At 35.5% G+C, this 23,980-nt stretch overlaps 1 protein-coding gene across 1 annotated transcript in view; it reads right to left on the bottom strand.

The window, feature by feature from the left end:
* LOC129225833 (pentatricopeptide repeat-containing protein 1, mitochondrial-like) overlaps window positions 1-11,541 on the bottom strand; it is a 48,554-nt gene extending 37,013 nt beyond the window's left edge. The window contains exon 1 of the mRNA XM_054860351.1: window positions 11,017-11,541. Within this exon, the coding sequence (XP_054716326.1) occupies window positions 11,017-11,484 (468 nt within the window). The 5' untranslated portion in view covers window positions 11,485-11,541. The remainder of the gene's footprint in view (window positions 1-11,016) is intronic.
* Between the last annotated feature and the right edge of the window lie 12,439 nt (window positions 11,542-23,980).

The raw sequence follows: 23,980 nt of genomic DNA, 5'->3' as shown, positions 1-23,980 counted from the left end.
TGTTTTTAGATTAATAATGGGTAATAAATTTGAAAATTTTCCAATGGGGCTTCCTTAGACACCCCTCTCTCTCTCTACAACATCATTAAAGATAATCAACAGTTTTCTTTAAGATTTCAATTTTAAAAATTGCATGAGGAGTGTCGCTGTAAATCCAAATTTTTCCCTTTAATTTTACCTAAGATGGGATGCAATCGCGTTTTTTAACTTCAGTTTCAAAAAATCTCCGAATAAAGAACTCTGAACCTTCTCTCTTCCAAATATCATCAGAAGTCGTTAAAAATGAGTTTTCAGAATTGAAATATCAAAAATTTTCCGGGGGCAAGCCCCCGAACCTGACCCCCCCCCCCCCCCACCTTTTTTTATATATCGTTCAAAAATTGAGTTTTTGGAATTTAAAGCTAAAAACATGTAGTGATGGGAAAGACGAGGGGCAATATAAGTCGAAAAAGGGTTATAACCCTCGTAAAGCTCTAAAATCATATCCATATTTATGTATTCATGCGTGTTATAAATCCATCTCCCGTATCCATGAAGAAGTGCACAATTTTTTACTATATCATGTAAAAACGAGGGCCCCTTGAAAACATTTGCTACGGGCCCCGCGTTGGCTTAATCCGGCACTGCCTGTGTATGTGAAACCACATACTTTACATTAATCTTGATGTTATTTATCATCAAAAATATCCAGCACCACAAATATGGGTGCAATTAATTTTTATTGATTTTTAATGAATTATTAGTAATAATCTATAATGCGCATAATGCATGATGAAGTCTATTTTTAATAACGTAATTCGCGATTTAATGAAAAATAGTTAATTTGGTAGTACATTGATAAAATCGCCTGGGCCCCCCCCAAATCAGAATCCTGGCTACGCCACTGCCCCGAAAAGTGCGATATAATGAGGGTTTACTGTATTGTGTGCCAACATTTCTTCTCAATTATTCTTCCTTTCCAATGATAAGTTTAGTAATCCTTAGCTATAGAGACCATGCTCTGGCAACTATTTTTTCAAGCTGTCGCAAAAATGAGCATTGGAAAAATTGAGATTAAAACAGTACAAAATTCGATCAAAAAACTTTTATCAGTGTAATAATATATTTGGAGCGGGGAGGGGACATCATCTTTTTGTTACATCAACAACAAAGGTAAACCACAATTCAGCATAGACTTTATCTCATAAACCAATATTGGGCCTTTTCCAATTTATCCAATATCAATGGCTATTAATTAATATCAACCAAATGACAATGCCAGTAATCTGCAGGTCCATCTACAAACAACTTTCAAAGATAGAAGGTTGTTTGTGTCGAATACCTGAGACTGGGTTCTCAATTTTATAGTGATATCTCGCTTAGTAGAAGTTAGGTTATAGTTTTAGAGTAATGACTTTTTTAAAGAGTTAGTTCACTGATGTTAAAAATTAAGAATTAAAAAAAGGGAAAAAACCTTCAATTAATTTTCAAAGTTTAATTTCTGTTGGATATTTTATTTTATGTTATTTTTAATGGATATTTGAAGTATTTCAATATAAAACGGCTTATGAAAATGTATTGAGCATAATTGAGTTCCTCAGACCTACTTACAGTAGCTCCCAAAAGTGCTTGTACACTTTGAAATTTTTTAGTAAAACCAAAATAACACAAAACTGATTTCGAATATGAAGCCCAATATTTTTTTACATCATTCCTATGTCATTCTAAATAAAACCTGGTAGTTTTTAAAAAATATTGATGGATCTTCTTTTGAAAATGGTCAAAAAACAAAGAGACAGAGAAATAATACGTCACAAAAGTCATCGTACACTCAATATTTTCGAATAAATTCGGGATTAAAACTATCATATGTCGTTTTTTTATTAGTTTTGCATTGTGTTGACCCTTAAAAGTCATTTGGCTTGAATTTGTTGTTTTTTTATTCCTTAATATTGCACTTATTACCTTAAAATGGCTGGTATTCGTAAAAAAACAGCAAACACCTTTCGAAATTTGAATTTTTTCCTCACAGTAGCGCTAAATTGGTTTGAAATGTCTCTAAATTAGTTATTTTATTCCATTCTATGGTAAAGTGCTCAATAAAATGCTTTAAAGAAAGGAATCGGACCGAAAGTAAAGTAAGAAAAGGTCAGCCGGAAAAGCTGACAAAGCATTTTTGGAGATTTACAGTTAAAATATATATGAAAAATATACATTTGAGTGCTGTAAAAGTTTCTGCACAGTTAAATGAAACCTTTTACATTTAATTCTCCCCTAAAATTGTTCGTCAAGTTCTCTGATTAGCTGGATTAGATGGGACCTCTTCCTGCAGAAATTTTCTTGGCCGTGCGAAAACCAGAAAGCTTATGCTTTTAGTCGCAAAATCAATGATAAATAAGCTCAAAATGTTTTGGAATTACGTCTTACTTTCAGATAAAAACGAATTCAACATTTTTGGTTAAATTGTTGTATAACTGTAAATAGACGAAAAAATTAGGAACTTAATCTTAAGAACTTAGTTGGACCAGTTAATCAGGATGGTGAAGGTGTTCATGTGTGAGGGTGCATATCAGTATTAGGACCTGATAGTATGGCTCGACCGAGGGCATTTTTTGGCCGATGGGCCGATGCCGATTGCTGGCCGATTGTTCAAAGATGGCGGATGGCCGATTGTTTTCCTCGAAATGGCCGATTGGCGATGGCGTTGACCGATGCTGCTGGCCGATGGCAAAAAAAAGAAAAATCTAACAGAAATAAATTGATAAGATTGTCAGGGATTTAAAGGATCATTGATTCATTTCACTTTGCTTCCTTTCTACGAATAAGGAATTGTAATCCCTCCCCTCCCCTCCCCCCAAAAAAAATCAGATTTCGACCTAAATTTTTATTTTACGGTCATCCAATTTGAACTTCACAAGTTTTTCTGCGTATATGTACATGCATATGTTTCGAAGAACATATAGATGATTGTAATATCCATTTTGAAAGCCTCCTTAGTTAATTATCGCAAATTCTCTTGTGACGTTTTCATGCGCGTAAACTTACGTCACTCAAAAACGTTATGAAATAGTAAGTTGAAAACTCATACTAGGTAGTATGATCTAAAAGTTCGAGGACAAGTTGTATAAAAATTTACCGTGAATCTATCTACAAAATAGTCACCTTGAAAGACTATGCACTTCGTATAGCTTTTAGGACTCCTGGAAGACATTTATTGCATCCTCCTGTAAGGCCTCTTTCGCTGCTGCTTTGACTTCATCGTGGGGAAAAAGGTGACTTTCATGTTGAGGATGCACGGTTTGATCATTCAATAGTCTGATATGACAAACCAATAACATCATATTCAGTAAATTACTGCCCATTAGCCAGGGCTAAAGCAGAAATACGTGAAATACACCGCCAGCTCAGTACTTTCCAGCCGAGGACTGCAGTTTCGCGCTTATTAGCACTCATCAGCCCGGCATAGGAAAGTGACTGAGCTGGAGATGGAAAACCTCATAAGGAAGCCAAGAGTGCGAAACAAACTGGTAGCTAATATACAATTAGCAGACAAGACGAGTGACCAAAGCAATGGTTCGGTTCAACTCGAAGATTGAACGCAAGGCAAGGTATATTCAGTAAATTACCGCCCATTAGCCAGGGCTAAAGCAGAAATACGTGAAATACACCGCCAGGTTTTCCATCTCCAGCTCAGTCACTTTCCTATGCCGGGCTGATGAGTGCTAATAAGCACGAAACTGCAGTCCTTGGCTGGAAATGACTGAGCTGGCGGTGTATTTCACGCAATAACATCATGTTTCGTCGGACAGCTCCGTGTGACTTTTACCTGTTCCCAGCAAAAAAAAAACATTTGCATGGACGCCGCTTTCTTCCGTCTGGAGAAGATAAAGCTGCATCACAGAAGGTAGCGAAAAATGACTTTCAGGAGTTTTTCCAAAAGTTATATGAACACTGGCAGAAGTACATAGTCCCTCAAGATGACCTTTTGTAGGTGGATGTGCTTCGGTAATGTGAACTATTCTGGGTAAGGTTTTATACAGCTTGTCCCTCGAACTTTTGGATCGTACTACGTACAATCTGTATAGGGTGTGGTTATGCTTCTCCTTTTTTGACTGCTGTATGATGGAAGACAAAGAACAGCCAAAAAAAATGGAGGAAAAATGAAGAGATTGTTTAATAACCAATTGATTTTTTTTTTAATTGAACATATAACTAAGATTTCAGTAATATTGTAATAATGTTTGGATTTAGGTAAACTAAACATAGTTAAAAAAGCATTAAATTATGTTGTTTAATCTTTCAAAAAAAAAAACTATGAAACAGTCAACAAATTACGCTATTAAAGTGGGAAAATTGCATGTAGACATTTTTTAGTCATCAAGTTAAACAAAAAAGGTAACAGATAAATTACAATATTAAATCATAATAGGAATATTTTTATACTTATTTAAAATTTATGAATGGAAAAGTTGGCATTTTTCATAAAATGTATAACAGTGGACATAAATTTTGCGGAAAAAAGAAATAGCCATGAAATGAGCAAGGTTCTTAAAACGCAGCTACAATAAACAAACTCAATATTTACACCAAGTTAATAACTGAATACATATATATACTTCTTGATTTGATGTTTGCACACGTAATATTGAACAATTTGATGGATTAATCTTTTATGAAGCACCACAAACGTGTTCAAATTAAATTTTTTAATTTAACAATAATTTTCTGAAATTTAAAAAAATGCATAGTAGAAAATCCTTGAAACTTTTCTATAACATATTATTAAACATATGATGAAAACGAAAATAACTTATTCATTGATTTTATATAAATACATAAAAATAGTTACAACAGAAAAAAAAAATCGATTGCTATTAATGATGCAAAAAAGGTGGCGCATTACAAAAGGTGAAACAAGTATAAAAAATACGCAAAATGACATTTCTTGACCAAAATAAATAATCGCTAAATATTAAGGAAATGCTTGAAACGACGAGGGCGGATTAGGGGGTCACCCTCTGATTTTGGAGTAACTCACAAAGCTTAAGGAAAATGTATGTGTATAAATGTTGTAGATTTGAACTATGCCAATTTTTGAATCTGTGTTTGATATGAATTTCAAGGCTTTGACTTTTCTAACAACATGAACCTTAGTTTAAATTTAATATTTAAGCGTTTTGATATCATAATTTCGAAAACCTAAAAACTGCACATAACGGAGGGTCTGGGGTCTCTCCTCCAGAAATTTGTTTTAAATTGAAGTTCAAAAAACGCAATGGTAGGCTATTTTGGTAAAGTTCAGGGAAAGGAGGGGTTCAGGGATCTCTTACATCAGTTTCTACAGTTTTAGTTGTAGTCCCAAAATCACTATATTGGATGACTTCCAAAAATATTAGACAAAGATGGGGGGGGGGGAGCTTTGGGCTCTCCCCAAAATTGAAGCTTTAAAAACGAACTTGTATTTCATCTTTCATAACGTTTACACGCCTTTTGAATGCATTATCGAAGGGATGGAGTTCCGGAACTCTAATTCGGCAGTATTTCGAAATTTAAGTTCCAAAAACGCAATTTTAGACAATGATGGATAACGTTAGGGGTAAAAGCATTCACGGCTCCCCTTCATTAGTTTTTTTGCCGATCGTAAATATTTTTATTGCAGCAATAAAGTCGCTTGGCGCACAAGATTTTCACTTTTGCAACATAAATCAGTTTTGATCGGAAAGTTTACCCAAGGTAGCGCCAACAAACCAGAAAAGAAGGAAAGGTATGGGCGACTAATGATAATGAAGTGGCACCATTCCCCATGCAGTCTTCATTTGAAAAAGAATTATTTTATAATTCTTTTTTAGCAGGTGGTGAAATTAGCAATAAAAAATCGCTTCAGTGAAGTAGATATATTTTTTAAATGAGATACACTTTCCAATATTCATTAATTAAAAAAAGCAATAGGGGAACTGAATCCTCACCCCAAGAGGGCCTCGAATCGCATCCCTCTTAAGGCACTCAAATATAACCTAAAGTGGTGTTTTAAATATTTCAGTATCTAAAAATTTTTGGAGAAGAATGCCCGAACCCCTTCTTCTGAGTTCACCACAAATGAGTTTTTTTAATTTGAGTTTCTATTTTTTTTCTAGGAACAGTACCCCCTTACCTATATGCATGACTTATGACCGCCTAAAAATCTTAATACTTTAATTTCAGAAACGTTTTGAAAGAAACTTCCTACTCCCTTGCCCCTTAAGTCATCCAAAGATAGCCCCAAAACAGAGGTTCTTAAAATTTCTTCAGAAACTGAAATATTTCTGGCTGGGTGGCGGAATGCCCCCTTCTCCTTGTGTTTACTAAGGCAGTGTAAGTTTGTGTTTAAGATTTATTTTTCTGTTCCCACATGGCCAAAGACAACTCATAGTTTTAAGACTTCAATTTCGAAAATGTTTCAAGAAAGATCTCTGAATTCCCTAACTCTTAACGCACTCCAAAACAGCCAAAACAGCATTTCAATACTTCAGCATAGAGAAATTTTTGGGGGAGAGAGCCCCCCGAACTCTTTCCCCTAAGTTCACTAAATTTGACTTAAATTTGCGGTTCCCCCTTTTCATCACCAAGGTTTTAAGAATTTAATTTCTAAAATTTATAGAGAGAAAGCCTTCGAATTCCCCCTTCTCAAGTCCCCCAAAGATTACCTAAAGCTTAGTTCTGAATACTGCAGCTTTGAATATTTTTCAGGGAAGGGGAACCTTGAACCCCCAGATGGTCTATAGATGCGCTTTTAAGACTCCAGTTTCGGAATTTTGCCTAAAGACAGCCCTCTCCCCCCTCTTGATATTGCCAAAGACAGCCTAAAGTTTTAAGACTTCGATTACAAACACTTTTCGGGAGAGGGTCCCAAATTCCCTTTTTCTTAAGTCATTTAAGTATAACTTCAAGTAGTTTTTAATACATTAGCTATAAAACATTTTCAAGTTAGAACACCGAAACCATTTCTCAAAAATTCACCAAAAATTGCCTAAATTAGTGTTTTTTAAGACTCCAGTTTCCAATTTTTTTTTTTAAACCTCCCCCTCCCCACTTTTACATCATTAAAGGTAGACTAAACATTTTTGACTTATAAATTATTAAGAGTTCGCAGAAGAGAAATCCTGAACTACTCCTAACTTCAAAAATGGTTTTTCGATATATTATTCTGGAGCCATTGAGTGGCAACTCCCCCCCCCCCTAGATTGTCCAAAATATTTAAAGACCTCAGTATCGTGGGTTAATTTGCAGACTTACCCTCTTTGCAAGAGCCGTGTTGTTTCGCAAACTCATGCTGCCATTATTTTTCTCGTTTCCTCACCCTCCCCTATTTCTATTCTAGCGAGTTTTAGATTGAAACAAATTTGAATTTAGTGTTTCCTCAAGTCTTAGAAACATGTCAAAAATGCAGGAACAGTGGCCGATCAGTGTTTCAAACAAGCTTGAAATTTTACCCCGCTTCTTCCCAAAACTCCCCTCTGCGGTCTGCAATGCAGTGAGTTAGAAATAACAGAGCTACCTGTAAAAAAGTCAAACGGCGCGAGTCTAAAAGCCACTCCCTCTAAAGCACGTTGCAAACAAAACAAGCCCATGGCGGAAAATCGAGAGAATGTCGATGTAAAATCGTGGTTTTGGAATGGTCCAGTAATTAAAGCATATTTTTCAAGCAATCAATTTTTCATTTTTAAGTAAAAACGGAAAGAAAATCTTCGAATTTCTTTCTGTCCCGACCTCCGTCTCAGAAATTTTGTCCAAGACGGAAATCCGTCCTGAGAAGGAAGGTCTTGCACCCATGATGATGCAAAAAAGATGGCGCATTACAAAATATAGGTGAAACAAGTATAAGAAATACTTAAAATAACATTTCTTGACCAAAATAAATAATCGCTAAATATTTAAGAAATGCTTGAAATGACGAGGGTGGGTTGGGGGGGGGGGGGTCACCCTCTGATTTTGGAGTAACTCACAACATTAAACTTCGGCCTCATTTTTTTAGTACAGAACTGGGAACTGATGTGATATACCCCACTTTTTCCTGTTGGCGCCAAGAAAGCGTCGCCAAGAAAACGATGTATGACGACATATGTCATACATCGTTCTTAGCGATGCTTTTTTAGCGCCAACAGGAAAAAATCAGATAAGAAAACATGATCAAAGCACTTCAGAACACAATATACATAAAAACAACATAAAAGCACAACAAAAAACATCACGAATATATGCTTCAAAAATGTACAGGGCTGGGGTTTTTTGTAAACATATTAAAATACAATGAAATAAATTATTGTATTAATTACAAGTCGAAATTAATGCATTAATTTTTTTTTCATCATTTCTCCGGGATACAAGCCCTCGGTCTCATAGTACTTTCGTAATGAGACCTCGGCTCGCCGGCCCTGCCTCGGTCTCATTACGAAAGTACTATGAGACCTCTGGCTCGCCAGGACCTCGCTTCGCTCGGTCCGTTATCCCTCCGACTGTTAATATACATTACAGTCGGAGTATGATCACAGTTATGTATACTACAAGAACCCCTCAAGGATTTGTAAAAACAAAGAATTTTGGAAGTGAGAGGTTTTTTTTGAATTCTAAAATAAAGAACTTACCTTTTTATATGGTATAAATATTCACACTCAGTCTAAAACAACACATCATATGACAATGGCACGTTATAGATACACACCACGTTGGAGTTAACTTTTAATTAACCTTCAAGTTTGAAGAAACTGGCATTTTCTAATGTTTTTACTTCAAAACACAACTACTGAATTTAAACTAACACAAAATAAGCATTCCTGTAAGGTATATTGCACGAAACAACACCACGTCGTAAAATCCCCCTAAGAGAGGAACATATGTGCACCTACCTCCACGGACACACGTGCGAAAAGAATTAGTTCACATCTGTACTTCCCAGGTATATTCTGCAGGGTTACTAGGGCTACCGGAAAAAGTTTTATCGCCAACGTTGGCGATTTTCGAAATGAGCTAAAAATTCTATCCTCGCCAAGGGGGGGGGGGTATATCACATCTGTACCCAGAACTGCTACCACCAACGACTTGGAAGAGTTTCTGAATCTACTTCAGCACTTCTGAAGGAAAAATTCAAAAGTCCCTTTGATTTCCGAATTATGTCACCATTCAAACCGTCTTTAATCAATTTCTTACATTAATGCTCTAAATTCTTCTTAAACAAAAGATAAAGATTGAAAAAAAAATATCTCTAATTTTATGAATGGTGTTAGTTTTAAACAACTAAGATGTACAACTAGAGTTTAATTTCAGAAATTGAGCGAGTAGGAGGAGAGGCACGCAAGTGTTCTCAGAAATACAAAAAATAGTCGTAAAAAATTGAGTTCAAAATAATCATAAACATTGAGCAGAAAAACCCTTTTAAAATTTGCACTCGAGATTGTTTTGACGTGCAGTGGCGGATTTAAAATATAGCAAATGTTGAAATTGCCTGAAAGGCCCCAAAACCATAAGGGCACTATAGGAGTTACAAAAATGCTTATGATAAATGTTTTACAACTTCTGTGATAGAGAAATAGGGCCCCAAAATGTATTTCGACGAGCCCCAAACTTGCAGCTCCGCCGAAGCGATACAGAAAAGACTACATTACTGTAATTTATATTACAAATATCGAAAAATTAAAAATTTACCGTTGGTTCAATGGAAATCTAACAAAATGAAACAAAACCGGTTTTGCCATCTCATATTTGTTTCCATGGTCTCAAATTCAGCAATATATCAACAAATGATGGTCAGTCTGAAATACTATATTAGTTTTCCATTGAAATAAGTAATTGACAGCCACAAAAAAAAAGAGTAAATAGACTTTTTAGAACACCCGATTGAAAACAAAAAAGGAAGCGCACAACTGGAATGTACGTACACCCCACATGCGAAAATTTAGCCTTCTACAGCTTACCATTTTTGAGTTATGACTTATGAGAGATACAGACATACATCCAGCTGCAAGAAACAACACAATAATTAACTATAGTACCTGAATGCAGTATTAAAAACTCTTTAAGGGGTGACTGAAATAGAAATTCATACTGAAATTTAAGTAAACAATTTTATATGAAAACAATGACTCCCTTTACTTTGTATTAAAAAGTAAAACAACAAAGGTCCTTTTTTTTGTTTCAAAAACATCGGTCAACTCCATCGGCTTTTCCACGTTTTTTAAGGCTGATGGGCCATGCATCGGTCGAGTCCTACTTGCTTATAATGAGCTCTCACTTAGGGAGAACCTGGATTTAACAAGGAAATCAGAAATACTTGGAATGATAAGTCTATGGGGGCATAACTCGTTTTTAAATAACAAATCCCGCTTAAAACGAGCAACACTATATGATTCATAAAATTTCTATCCACTTCCAGCTCAACTTATCCTTTCTTACAAAAATTCCTTTAACATTCCAAAGTTAATTGAAAGTTAGTGATTATTCCTGAGAACAAGTGATCCATTAAAAAAAAAAAAAATTCTAGAGTACAGAAGCATGTTAAGACAATGATATCCCTTCTGAGATTTATTTACTTTAAGGATATTGTTGCTAAAAATTCAAGATAGAGTAGATGAAAAAATAAAGAAAGCGACAACAAAAAAAAATATATAAATAAATAAATAAATAAATAAAAATAATAATATATGGAGAATTTCAAACTGAACCACCCACATCATAATATCTTTTGGTGAGCAAGGAACACTTTAAACTTTTATCAAAGCCAGGGGGGAAATGGTGATGGTTTCTTGACCAGAAGTATTTATTGAAAAGCAATAAGAGAAGAAAGAGAACTAAAGACAAAAAGCAAACAAACCAACTTCTTTGATACTGTGCATAAATAAAAATTTAACGAAGAAAATATGTACCAGTTTGGAAAAAAAAATTCATAAACCCATTTTTTTAAGAGCACTTGGTTGTAACGAAAATTTTCGTGGCCCCTTCGTGCTCGCGCTAAGGGAGTTCAACTGCATTTTTAAACTATAACAAGATTCTGGAGAAATATATTACCTTTTTTTCCTTTACTAATTTTTTCATTTCGGATAATATAGCTCTTGGACAACGCAATTTCTTGCTTAAATTTTTCACTATTACACTATCGTCGTCTTGTTCATTATCTTCTTTAGGATCTTCATGTACATCTGGATAGTAAACAGGTTTTGTGTCCGACAAGTTTCCAAATTCATCACCTGCGTCAGATCGATGTTTTTCAAGTGTCTTTTTGTTAATTTTTATAACTCTTGGACTAACTTTTGTATTTCTCACTGATGGCTCCAAAGACTTTTTCAACGTACCAAATTTTTCAGAAGATTTAGATGGAGTTGAGTCATTTAACTTATTAGAGAAATTGGAAGACATCTCATTTGATTGAGTAACAATAGGAATGCAAAGTCTTTTAGCTATTAACTTTTGGCAAGGAAGATTTATAAAACTGCTAATCAAAGGCATACGATTTTGTATTCGTGAAATGAAAAGCATGATGACTTAAAAAAAAAAAAAAAAAACTTGATTTGAACGAACTTGTTTGGAAGAAAGTTAGAAATTACGCGTTTTAGCTTCAGAGTTTTAAAAATTGTAAGAAAAAGGGGAAAAAGATGTCACAAATTCAGAAAACAAATCAGCACACATGTCCTTTGTTTTTGTTTACTTTTATTATCAGTTACGGTTAAGCAGAAAAGAAACTCATTTTGTTGCTATCGACAGTTTTTTAGCATTGGCTGACATTCATTAACTATCACGTGATTAATTAACCGACAACGACCGGTTGAGCTCGTCGATCGCAAGCAACGATAATAAAACATTTTCCTGCAATCACGAGATAAGGTTTAACTACTTAGTACAAATGTTTTGCTACTTGGTAGGGACTCAAACACCAGTCCGTGATCAAAAATTCACACCCGTTGTACATCAAGTCAGTACGGGCCGAGGACGGGCGTCCATAGACTGGGGTTTGTCAACGGTCTTGAAAGGCCTCGTGCCAGTTTTCTACTTGCGAATAGGACAGACACTCAGTCCCAAATGCCTGTTGAAACATTGCGAATGTTTTGGAAGGAAACCGGAAGCAAAATTTGATATCTTGCGTTGCTTTGACGAACTTTCCAAATCGCCGTGGCACGCCCCCCCCCCCCCCCATAGGGGGTTACCGTTATAGTAATGTTAGGGGAGAAGAGGTTCGGTGGCAGCAGTGGCGTAGCCAGGATTCTGATTAGGGGAGGGGGGCAACAGTGACGCTTCTAGAAAATAGTTTTTTTTTTTTTGGTGGGTTGAAGCCTTAAAAAATTAGGTCTTACATTTATTGATGTTAGGTAAGGGATGGACTTCGGGACAATCCCCGACAGGTTTTTTTTTTTTTTTTTTTGAATGTTAGAATTAATTTTTCCACCCACACTCAAATTTTTTGAAACTGAAGATCTAAAACACATCAGCGACAAACTTTGAAAATTTTGTGAGAAAGGTTCAGTATTGCAACCGAAGAATGGTTTTAGAGGGGTACTCTTAAAGTTTTCTCCATTTGATGGGGGGGGGGGGGGCGGTTCGGGGGTCCTCCCCAGGGAAATTTTTATAAAATTTTACTCTTAAGGACTCAGTTTTAGACGATCTCTGGTGATATTGCGGGGAGAAAAGGTTCTGGGGGCCTTTCGCGGAAATTTTCGTAAATTACAGTTTTAGAAAAGCTATTACAAGTAGATATGAAAGTTTATTGTGAACATTTTTCGAAATTGAAGTCTCATTAAGACGACTGTAGAGTAGAATATATTTGGTAACGTTAAGTTGTTAAGGGCTCAGCAATTTTTCAAAAATGAAGCTTCAAAAAAACAGTCTTAAAACTATTTTCGATGTTGTTAGAGTTAGAAGGCAAGTGCTTGATAGTTGTCTCCAGAATATTTTGCGAAATTGAAGCCGTGGAAACGAAATCTAAGACTCTCTTTAATGGTTTTTGTGGGCCGAAAGACTTTCCGAAGTGTAGCATTTTGAAGAATTTCTTATTTTTAGACATACTCTGTGGCGCAGCTACACTTTCTGCCACCCGGGGCAGTTCCTCAATTTGCCGCTCCATTCGATGGGAAATAGTTGACACATTAAAGAGTCAAACAAATTTTAATAAGGTTTTAATAAACAAGAGAAAAGAAAATTATTTTGTTTTCCTTCTTATTTTTCTTTCAGAAGAAAAAAAAAGGAATCCAGAGTTCCACCGAAACATTCCAAAAATTAAGTCAAAATTCGTGATTTTAAGCAATTTTTAGTAACGCTTATAGAAAAAATGCATAGAGCTCCCACCAGATTTTTTTTTTTTTTCAAAACTAAAATTAGTTTCATGCATTCTTTGGTGACGTTAGGGGGTGGAACTTCTTCAGGAAATTTTCCGAAACTGAAGCGTTAAAAATGCAATTTTAGGCTATCTTTAGAAACGTGAAGATTTTGGGGAAGGATCATGGGCGCTGTCTGGGAAGCTTTTCAACAAAACTGAAAAACACGTAAATGTAGGCTGTATCTAGTGGTGTAAGTGTCTCCCCTAACTCCAACAACGACTGGATTTTTCTCCCGAAATATTTTCAAATCAATTTTAGTATATCTTTGATGAAGTTAAAGAGAATAATAGGGAATGTTCAGGAGCTCTCTGGAAATTTTTCGTTGCCGAAGTTTCAAAAGCGCAATAGTAGGCTATCTTTGACGGCATAAGTTTCCAAATGTCTCGAAAACTGTTGGGAAATCATAAGGTTTTTCCATCTTTCCTTAAAACTTTTTGAAAATGACGTCCTAAAATCGCGACTTTAGGCGTTTTTTGACATACAACGTTATAATAGAGCAACAATGTATAATAATAACGCAGAGAGAGTTCGGAGGAGGGTTCCTCACCTGAAACCTTTTTCGAAACTATTGCTTATTTTAAGCTCTTCACCGCTTAGAAAATCTGAGGCCACTACCTTAGAATTTTTTTGAAGTTTCAGTTTCAAAAACCAAACTATGAGCTATTTTTGGAGACATTGGATGAGATGGGGATTTTAAAGTTCGAAGTTGAAGTCCTAAATACACACATTAGACTATTTTAAATAATTATACAGGAAGGGTCAGGGCTTGACCGCCCTCAGGAATTTTTTTGATATTGAAGTTATAAAAACTCAATAATCAATATTAGGCTAAAAGATGAGATGTGAAGGGATAGGGTGGGCGTTATCCCTTGGAAATGTTTCGAGACTCAAGGCCAAAAACTGCACTTTTGGGCTGTTTGGTGACATTAAGGGATAGGAAGATTCGGGTGCTCTTTCCGAAAAATGTGACATTTATTTATTGAGGGTTTAACAACGCAATTTTAAGCTGTCTTCAGTGGGTCAAAATTTTCCAGCCTCAAAACACATTTTTAAACTTTCTTTGGCACACTTAAGACAGTGAAAAAGGGGGGGGGTTGAAAACGAGCCCCCCAAAACGCTGTTTTAGGCTATGTTTGGCCAAATTAAGGGAGGAAGGGATGGTAAGTCGCTCTCCTCCGGAATTTTGAAAGTCCTGAAAATGCATTTTAAGCTTTGTGACAGTAGAAAGAAGCGTAAAGGTCGGGGAAATTTTCCTAATTTAAAGTTTTTGAAACGCAAATTTAGGGGCAATTTGGTTTCTCAAAGGGAGATATAACTCCCTTTTGGATACGTGTTTGAGCGACTCACCAAATGTTGATAAACTCAGAAGTTGTCACCCAGGTTTTCGAGCAAAACTCACCCCCTCACCTTCCCTAGATCCGGTATTGCTTTATTACCAAATTTAGATGATTCACTTTTTCACTAATAGAGGTCGAAATGTGAAAGGATTTGTCTAGAGATCATTTTACTAATTAAAACCTTTCCTTAAAATGAATGACGAAATGTAAAGCTCTTTGTATAAGGGAATTCTTTGATATAGTAGTACAAGTAATTAATATTCGAGTAGTGAATTTTTTTTTTTTTAATAAAATGACGATAAAATTATTTCTGTCTTAGCGAAAATTTTGTAGTCAATGACCAATCAAAGCAATTGTTGAAGCAGATAATGCTATGATGAGGGCAAGAAATCGCCCACCATTTGAGACCTCTCTCCTTTTACCATTGTTGTCACTTACCTTTAAAAAAAGTTGCTTTTTTTTTGAGCAATCACGATTGCTTATTGTTCTCACTTGACAGTCCTTGATGTTCCGGTTCCTTTTTCAGCTTGGACCAGGTCTGCAGCACCACCGTCCACCGGCGGCGGCGCGGCTGGTCCTGAGCACTGTCTCCCGGAATCCACTTTTGCTGGGCGGTGGCGTCCATGTCCTACACACGCATGCTCATACACAGTCACCTACGCGCGCAACGCCTTTACACACATACACAAGCCTACGTGCACACTCGTAAGCCTACACACACACGCACACAACTATATACACGTAAGCACCCAGGAGGAGGGACATGCTTGGGCGGGGGAGCCATTTCTAGAAACAATAACTCTAACCAGTAGAGTCGAAAAACATAATTTGAATTCAAAGTTTCGGAATTCAATTTTTTTTTTTTTTTTTGTAAATATGGTGGTCTTATAGGAACTTACTTAAAATCAAGTGGTAGTTTCATCATATAACGAAAGGTCAGGAAATTTATTGTTTCCTCCGTAATAGTTAACCTTAGCAGCAAAAAAAAACATGGTCCCTTGACCTTACACTACCACCTCTCTCAGCCTGTAGCTTCAGACGAAGGAAGAGAAAAAACAAACAATAGTACTGAGATGTCCACATGAAAAACATATGTTTTGTATAAGAGTAATTTTATTATCATAGTCGTAATAAAATCTTACAATTAGAAGACTTTTTTGTCTTTTTTTGCCTCCAGTAATAGATCAAAAGCATGACTTCCTTATTGGGAAAACGCCTTAAATTTTTTCGCATCAAAAATGCGAAATTGCCGCCCCAAAAAGTACCGCCCGAGGCGGACCGCCACTTCCACCCCTCCCTAGCTACCTCACTGGACACACTAGGAAAGAGAGAGCGAAAAAAAGGGGGATGTGGGAATGAAAGAAGTAAGAGCTGTGAGATGTAATTAACTGATAAAGAGTCTAGAATGGATTCGTTTCCAAAATTTTAGAAGTATTTTTTTTCTGAAAGAGCATGCTTAAAAACATAGGATGTGACCATTTTTGGAATAATTTGTTTAAGTTTAATATTTTTTAAAAAATACTTAAATAGGAGCGCTTTCATTGTTTATGGCTTCTGCCGATGACATCACAAATGATGAAATACCATTCAGTGTTGCCATTCACAGTGCAAAATATTTAATTCTCATTTTTACCCACGTGTATTGGAAACGATATGGTTGATAGCAAGCGTAGAGCGCAATATTTAATTCGCTTCTTGATTATCATAACGTTTAAACGTGGTAGAAAGATGAGCCAAGTGCATCATTTGTGACGTTATCAAGACCACGCCTTGTTTGAAAAATTGGACATTTTAAGAAATTTTGAAAAGAGGTCAACTCCACTTTTTCAAAATTTTCAGGGAAAAGAAAAAACGTCTATTCACCCTATTTTTTAAATTTCATTTAATTTTTCTTTTGAGGTGTGATGAAACTTATTTAAAATTGACACGATCCCGAAACATAGGTTTTTCTAAATAAATGTTACTGAAAAATATTAAACATTGTTTATTCTTACAAAATATTGAATTTTAATGTTTTTTATGAATTTAAATGACAAAAAAAAAAAAAAAAAAAAAAAAAGAAAAGAAACGTAATTAAAATTTTTCAGCTGCTTCTTCGGTTGATATAGTGGGCGAGTCGTAAATTTCCTGGTAGAAATTTTTATGAGCATCTGATATATTGATGTAATTTTTTTAAAAATCCTTATTTATTTATTTTTTTTTTTCATTTATTGGAATTTTGGCCGGATTAGCGAGATTGCTTGCTGGGTTTGGAATAAAAAGCTTTGGCGTTTCTAAATTTTTGAATAGGCAAAACATTTCTTCTATTAAGCAATCAATGAATGATTTAGCCTTGCAACCAGGGCTGTGGAATTGGAGTCGGAGTCGGACTGATTTTGGGGTAAAGGAGTCGGAGTTGTTCGAAAACATGCCGACTCCGACTCAGACTTTTTTATTTCTTTAATTTTCACTGACGCTCCTTGCATTTTTTAAAAAGCTGACTACCTATTAATTTTGTTACATGCTACTAATAAGAAAATGCTTGTCATTGTGGCAACCAGCTGGATTGATTGTTTATCGAGCTTTCTATAACAGGCTACCTGTGCCGTCTTCTAGTTTGCTTATTTTGCAAACATTTTTGTTGCCTAACATTTCCTAAGTAATAACATTCAAATAAAAATAATATTACATTTTCTATCTCGATCTCAGTTATAAAATAGTAAAAATAACGTATGAATCGCTTGAGCAAGTCGGGAAACTTCAGAGGGTGCTTCGTCAATTCAAATAAATGTTGGTTTGGCCCGAAGGCGGAAATCCAAAAGATCCGATAAAATATAAATGTTTTTTTTTTTTTTTAAATAAATCTAAAGACTTTATCTAAGAAAGCTTGGTTATCACTAAAAAGTTCAAAATAAAATCAGTGCATGATTTCTTGGTTACAACACTCAATAATTGAAGTTAATCCTAAAATCTTCTTATTAAGATTATAGTAATTCTAAAGCTGTCAATAAAACTAAAATTAAAAATTGAGCCAAGAAAAGTACCTATAGTAAAAGCTATTCGTACAAAGCTGTATACCGCCACATTTTTGGTAAAATTTGCTCCAGACGTACATGTACCCGACCTCTCCCCGCAATATAGTGCAATATTTTCGTTGAAATTTAAGATTTAGGGGGATATTTTTGGGGAACATTTTCAGAATTAATGTATTTTAATTTTTATAAACTCTGAGATTCAGTTGAGGTGGTACCCACCAGATGGGTGTCACACGGGAGGGGGGAGGACCGCCCCCTGTCAAGAAAAGTTTTTTGGCTAAGCAAAAAAAGAAAAAAGAAAAGAAAATCCCTCAAGTTACAACTTTCAAAAATTGAAAGCACAGGATTTAATCAACATCTGTTAGTTAAACATTAAAGGGGAGCAACTTAATCCTATTCAATTTTTCTTTAATGGGATTTTTAAGTAATCTCACTTTAGAAAAGCAACTATTGGATAATTTAATTTTCAAATTGAATTTCAAACATTTTATATAACTTAGGTTTACAATAAAACACAACGAGAAAATTTCATAAAAAGAAATTAATATTTCAATCTCTGTTTAGGGGTTTTCCCCCCTTCCCATGAGGAAGGGAGATTTGGAAAAAAATAAATAAATAAATAATAAAAAAACTGCAGTCGGAGTCGGACGTTTCAAAATTCAGGAGTCGGAGTCGGAGCCGACTATTTTTCTTCCGACTCTGCAGCCCTGCTTGCAACACCAGGTTCAAGATTTGTGAACACAAACTCGTAAAAATTGTTTACAGCAAAAAAAAAAAAATCTTTTTGGTCCTTGGAAACCCTTTTTCTGTAACTGCTACTTGACTGGACTTCCCTTTTAAAAATAATCTGGCGACCAATTTTTAAAATCTGTTGCATCCTGATGTGTCACGCGCTTTACATTGAAGATTTTAGAATTTGAGGAGGATACGATAAAATCTTACTATTGAGGTGTGTAAATTCGGTCCACACGGTGAGAACGTGGATTAGTAAGGAGTTCATTATGAAAAAGGGTCATATCCCAAAGATGATTCCTTTTCAAAATGAATGCTGGTGGGGTTCTCTCATCAAACTACCTCAGAAAAATATATTTGAGCGGTTTTCACGTGGAGCCGATGCGTTGAAGGGGTGAGAAACAGCCATAAAGTGATTTTAAAATAAATATGGAGTTTTCAAAATGACCGATTCACCATTATTGAAAATATTTGTTTTAAAGTTTTTTCTGAAGTTGTGAACTTAGGGAAGCATAAGTAAACCTTCATTCTTAAGAATAAAAAATCAACCAAAAAGTTCAAAATAAATAAATAAAAAGCTCAAGCAGCATAAACAGTTGGTACGAATTTTTTTTAAATTAATGAACTATTTTCCTTATCCTCAAGCACGCGTGCAGATTGTTTTATTCGTTACCATGTTGTTGGAATGTTCATCTTTCAATATAAAAATAGTGTAAACAAAAACTCCTATCGAATTTTAACATTATTTTTTTTCTAGAAACCTATTTGTCCCTCCCCCCCCCTCCTTTTTAAAAAAACAATAGCAGCAATGAAATGTGAAAAAGAAAGTGAACAGTTCATAAAATGTTGCAGGATAACTAACCTCATTTATTTGTAGAAGCCATCTAAAAATGTCTCTTTCTTCATACTTCTGTTTCACGCTTTTATCTTCTGAACTGAAAAACAACTTACAGCGGAATTAAATTTAAAAAAAAAAAAAAAATAATAATAAAAAGAACTTGCGTTAGGGTAGAGAATAGAAAACGGAGTACAACCAGGGTCTGTATGGTGCCAGGGGTGCCTACCCCCCTAAGAGCAAATGCGCACCTCCCCCCAAAAATATCGCGAAAATTACCCTTTCCCCAAAGTAAAAAATAAAGCTCAAAACAACACTCCCTAAAAATTTCAATGGCGTAGTCTGCTCCATGACCCCCCTCCCCTATGTAGGCACCCCGTGTGGTGCAATCATCGATATTCTGCTTCGTAAAGATTATTCACTCTGCTAGTATGGTACCGTACAAATTTCAACGCGCGAAATACCTCTTTTTGCCTGCAGCTTCAGATTGAGACAGAAAACAGGAAATGCTTTTGCTGAAGGTGAGGGGCTTCCTTGACAGAGTCGATTGAAGGGGTATTAGTAGATAGATTTTGTTTCGACGCTTTTTTAGGATTCTCGGACAGATGGCCGTTGCTCATGAAAGGGGAAAAAAACGGTTTTGCAAAGATTTAAAATCAGCTTACAAAAAGTAGGAGTGATCAAATATTGGATTTTCCAATGTCGCCCAGTGGTTTGATTTTTCATCTTCCAGGCGACAATTTTTTTTTTCACTTGGCGACATTGGTGTCGCGTAGTCCCTATCTTAAAAAAATGCTCTGGATGGTACCGCTCCGAAAACTGGGAGGCAACTGACCTGCGTTGCGCTGTCAAGTCAACCCCCCCCCCCACCCCACTCCCCGAACCCCCACCACCGTCGCTGTCAAGCGGAGCCAGCTGCAGGGTTTGCAAGTGCATGCGTCAGTATAACGTGAGGCTCATTACTTTTGGATCGTACCATGTATATGTTCCGAGATCAGTTGTATTTTTGCTGCTTTTCCATTATTTTAATAATTAAAAGAACATTTTTTTAGGATTGGAAATTATCTTTCCATCTTGTCAGTGTGTGTGGGGAGGGGGGGGGATCTATACAGACTTATTCTTTATAAGAAACAATTATTACACAAATAATTTAACAAAATTAGTTGAGATAAAGGAAAAACTTTAAAATCCGGGCGTTTTGTCAGGCCTGCTCAGAAAACTGGACGTTATGTCCCAGCTGTCCAAAAATGTGGACTTTCTGTCCGTGGACCTTCTGTCCATCGGACGTTATGTCCGCTGGATGTTATGTCCGTCGGACGTTCTATCCCTCGGACGTTTTGGACCTGGACGTTCTGTCCCTCGGACGTTTTGGATCTGGACGTTACGTCCACGGACGTTTTGAATTTGGACGTTATATCCGGCTCCCAAGCGTAAAACAAGTAGATGATATTGAAAACTTGAATATTTATTTGCAGGGTAGCATTCTATGTCATGTTTTCCCAAAACAAACAAATGTGTTAAAACTTTCTTTGTTTTAGACTAAAGCTGTTTAGACAAGCTTTTAAAATTTTCCTTGTGTAGCTTTTCAAAAGAAAAGGGGGGATTGGAGGCAACTAATACTCATTGATAAGGGAGGAAATGTATCTAGGAGCAGACAATATGGATTTTGAATTCAGTATAACTTACTGAATATGGATTTTAGCCTCGAAAAAGTCATTTGTGACGTTCTAAGGTACATGAAAATCTACAGGGATGGACCATTGAGAAAAGATAAAATGGAGGGAGTGAAGACTTTTATTCGTAAAGCAAAGCTTCTAAGTCACGTGATAGATTTTAAAGCAAAGCATTGGAAGAAATCAGGTTTCTTTTGCTAGTCTCACGCAAAACGTGTTAACCATTCGTCGTTGTTGAGGCACTTGACTTGGGGCCGGTGCCTCAGTTTTTGCTAAGCAAATGATTAAACTTGCTCCCTCTATTCACTAATTCCTGCTCCAAGGGGTATACGGTGGGGTGTGTCGTGTGTGTGGGAGGGGGAGTTAGCACCAAAATTGTCTGATACATTGGCAACCCTAAATAAATGCTTAAAAATATCATGGAATATTTGTATTGTAAAAGCTATCTATCGTTCAGTAACATAAAATTATTAGCATTCAAATATTTAATGCTGCTGCTTATGTTTTAATAACTATTTCGAGAAATTTTTCAAAGAACTTTTTACGAACTTTTCTTGATGCATAAAAATGTTTTTAATTATGAATTTAAAAATGATCGTAATGAAGAAAAAAAAAGGGGGGGGGAGGAATTCAGCTTAATGGAAAACAAATCGATTACTCAAACTTAGTAAAAAAAGTGCAAAAAAATAGAATGAGAATTATAATAATTAAACACACTGCTGAGAAAATGGCTTTATGGAACGTTAATAATGAGTTTTTTAATGTTTTGTGATCGGCAAGTTGTCGGATTTGGCAGGATGCCCATTAAGGTATTTGCTCCACGTAAGAAAAAAGTGAATATACTCCCTGAAAAAGTGCATCAAAGTCTGCCAAGAATTTTTCTTTTTCTTTAGGTAAACTAAAACAGAAAACAAAAGCTAGCTTTTTAAGCAATTTTTTTTCGTAACGGTACGTGAGTACATGAAAGACACTTACCTCGATGATTTAATTAAACCAACATCAAATCATTTCTTTTAACGGAAAAAATAAATAAAGTAGGGGAGGGTGGGGCAAAGTGAAATTGTTAAGATGACTGAGCTTTCAAAATGAACAATTGGGAAATTCGTTTTGAAAATTACAGTACATTAAGAAAGAACATTATATTTAAAAAAACTTTCATTGAAACAGTATTTTCTATTTCTTTCAGTAAATTTGCGCCTTCAAAAAAAGTGAAAACATTTCACTTTTATTTTCCATGGGGCAAAGTAAAAAATAGTATATTGTTCTAATGAAATATTTTCTATTCCATTATAAAAATATTTTTGACCAAATGAATCAGTACATAAAAGTAGTCTTGGTTAGTACGGAGGAAATGTATGTTTATGAGTGATATTTTATTGTTCAAAGCCACAATTAGTCAGATACCATCAATGATAACTTCGTAGCATTAATGAAGTTGACTGAAAAGCTCAGTTAACTCTTTAGTTTCAAAGAAAAGAGAGAGAGAGAGAGAAACAAGCACCCAAATTTATCTTTACTAATAATAAAGCTGAAAAAGTCGCTCTGTCCGAATCTCTCTCTCTCTCTATCTGTCAGGATCTCTGTGACGCGCATAGCGCCTAGACCGTTCGGCCGATTTTCATGAAATTTGGCGCAAAGTTAGTTTGTAGCATGGGGGTGTGCAACTCGAAGTGATTTTTCGAAAATTCGATGTGGTTCTTTTTCTATTCCAATTTTAAGAACAAAAATATCATAAGATGGACGAGTAAATTACGAAATTATCACAACGTGGAACCGTAACATGGGCACAAGCCAATTGGCGAGATACGAAATTATCATGACTTGGAACCGTAACATGGGCACAAGCCAATAGGCGAGAAAATTCACCATACATTATTTGTAAATATACAGGCGAACCAAAAGACCTTTTAATTTTCTATTACGGGCAAAGCCGTGCGGGTACCACTAGTTTTAAATAAAATATCATTAAAAGAAGATGTAACTAATAAATCAGGAACGTTCAACTGCATCAAACCAATCATTGTTATAAGTTATGTACAGTTCAAATTTTCTGCAGTGGAGATATTAATAATGAAGATTTATTCGTTTTACAGTTCATCCTTGCCCTTGCAGTGATTTAAGAAGTGATCAATTTTTGAAGCAATAAACTGTATTTAAAATTCCATACTTTAGCGAATCACATCTTTCTTCTTGATATAATAATTCATCATATGTATTTAAAAACACAACTTCCGATTATCCGCAAGTGGATTATTCAAGGGGCGGATTATCCGCGAGTCAATTAACAATCAGCAACATATATTTTCGCAGCAAGAATCAAATACTAATGACTTTTTTTTTTGGTTGAAAAACTATGAATTTAAACTCAGTTGTTTTTGTTTTATTAATTCATTTGCTTATTTAGTTAATTATTGCGCGTTCTTCATCTTACATACACTTATTCTTTATTCGCAACTGCAATAAACTACAGGGGGCGCTGCAGCCACTGTCTAATGGCGGATGAAAATGGTAAAACAAGCAAATGCCATAACTTATAACTTGCATCTACGCTTCGTGAATGGCAGTAATTTTTCATCGTGTTTGTGGGGAGCTTTCTTTTCTATTCTTCTGAAATTACATTACACCACAAACTGTCTGAAGCCTGTAATTTACCCCAAAGAAAACACGTGGAATGGAATGTTTTACCTTTTTCTTTAGTATTGTTAACCACCGCATGGTAGCGTATGGAGTTGCGAATTGATGTCAAGTTCTGTTGCCCAAAATGCAAAACATTTTCACTGCACTCTATATATTTTAACTATGCGTCAATGCAGCCAAGTTTTTGAAAAAGAATAATTTTAACTCTATTAGTCCTTCATTTTAACCTTTTTGTGGTTTTTGTGCGACCCAATGGGGTTGTTTCCGTCAGTCAAAAGTAGTCCTTTTGTCACTGAAATTGATTAAAAAAAAAAAAAAAAAAAGAACATGGACTCAGAAAATACTTTCATTTTCCCAACAGTTATTTTTTAATTAATTTTTTAAACATGTCCGATTCTGCAAACAAGGCGTGGTCTTTATGACGTCACAAATGATG

This window comes from Uloborus diversus, chromosome 7 (assembly GCF_026930045.1).
Source record: "Uloborus diversus isolate 005 chromosome 7, Udiv.v.3.1, whole genome shotgun sequence".
Classification (NCBI taxonomy): domain Eukaryota; kingdom Metazoa; phylum Arthropoda; class Arachnida; order Araneae; family Uloboridae; genus Uloborus; species Uloborus diversus.
This window is presented reverse-complemented; position numbering and strand designations above follow the sequence as displayed.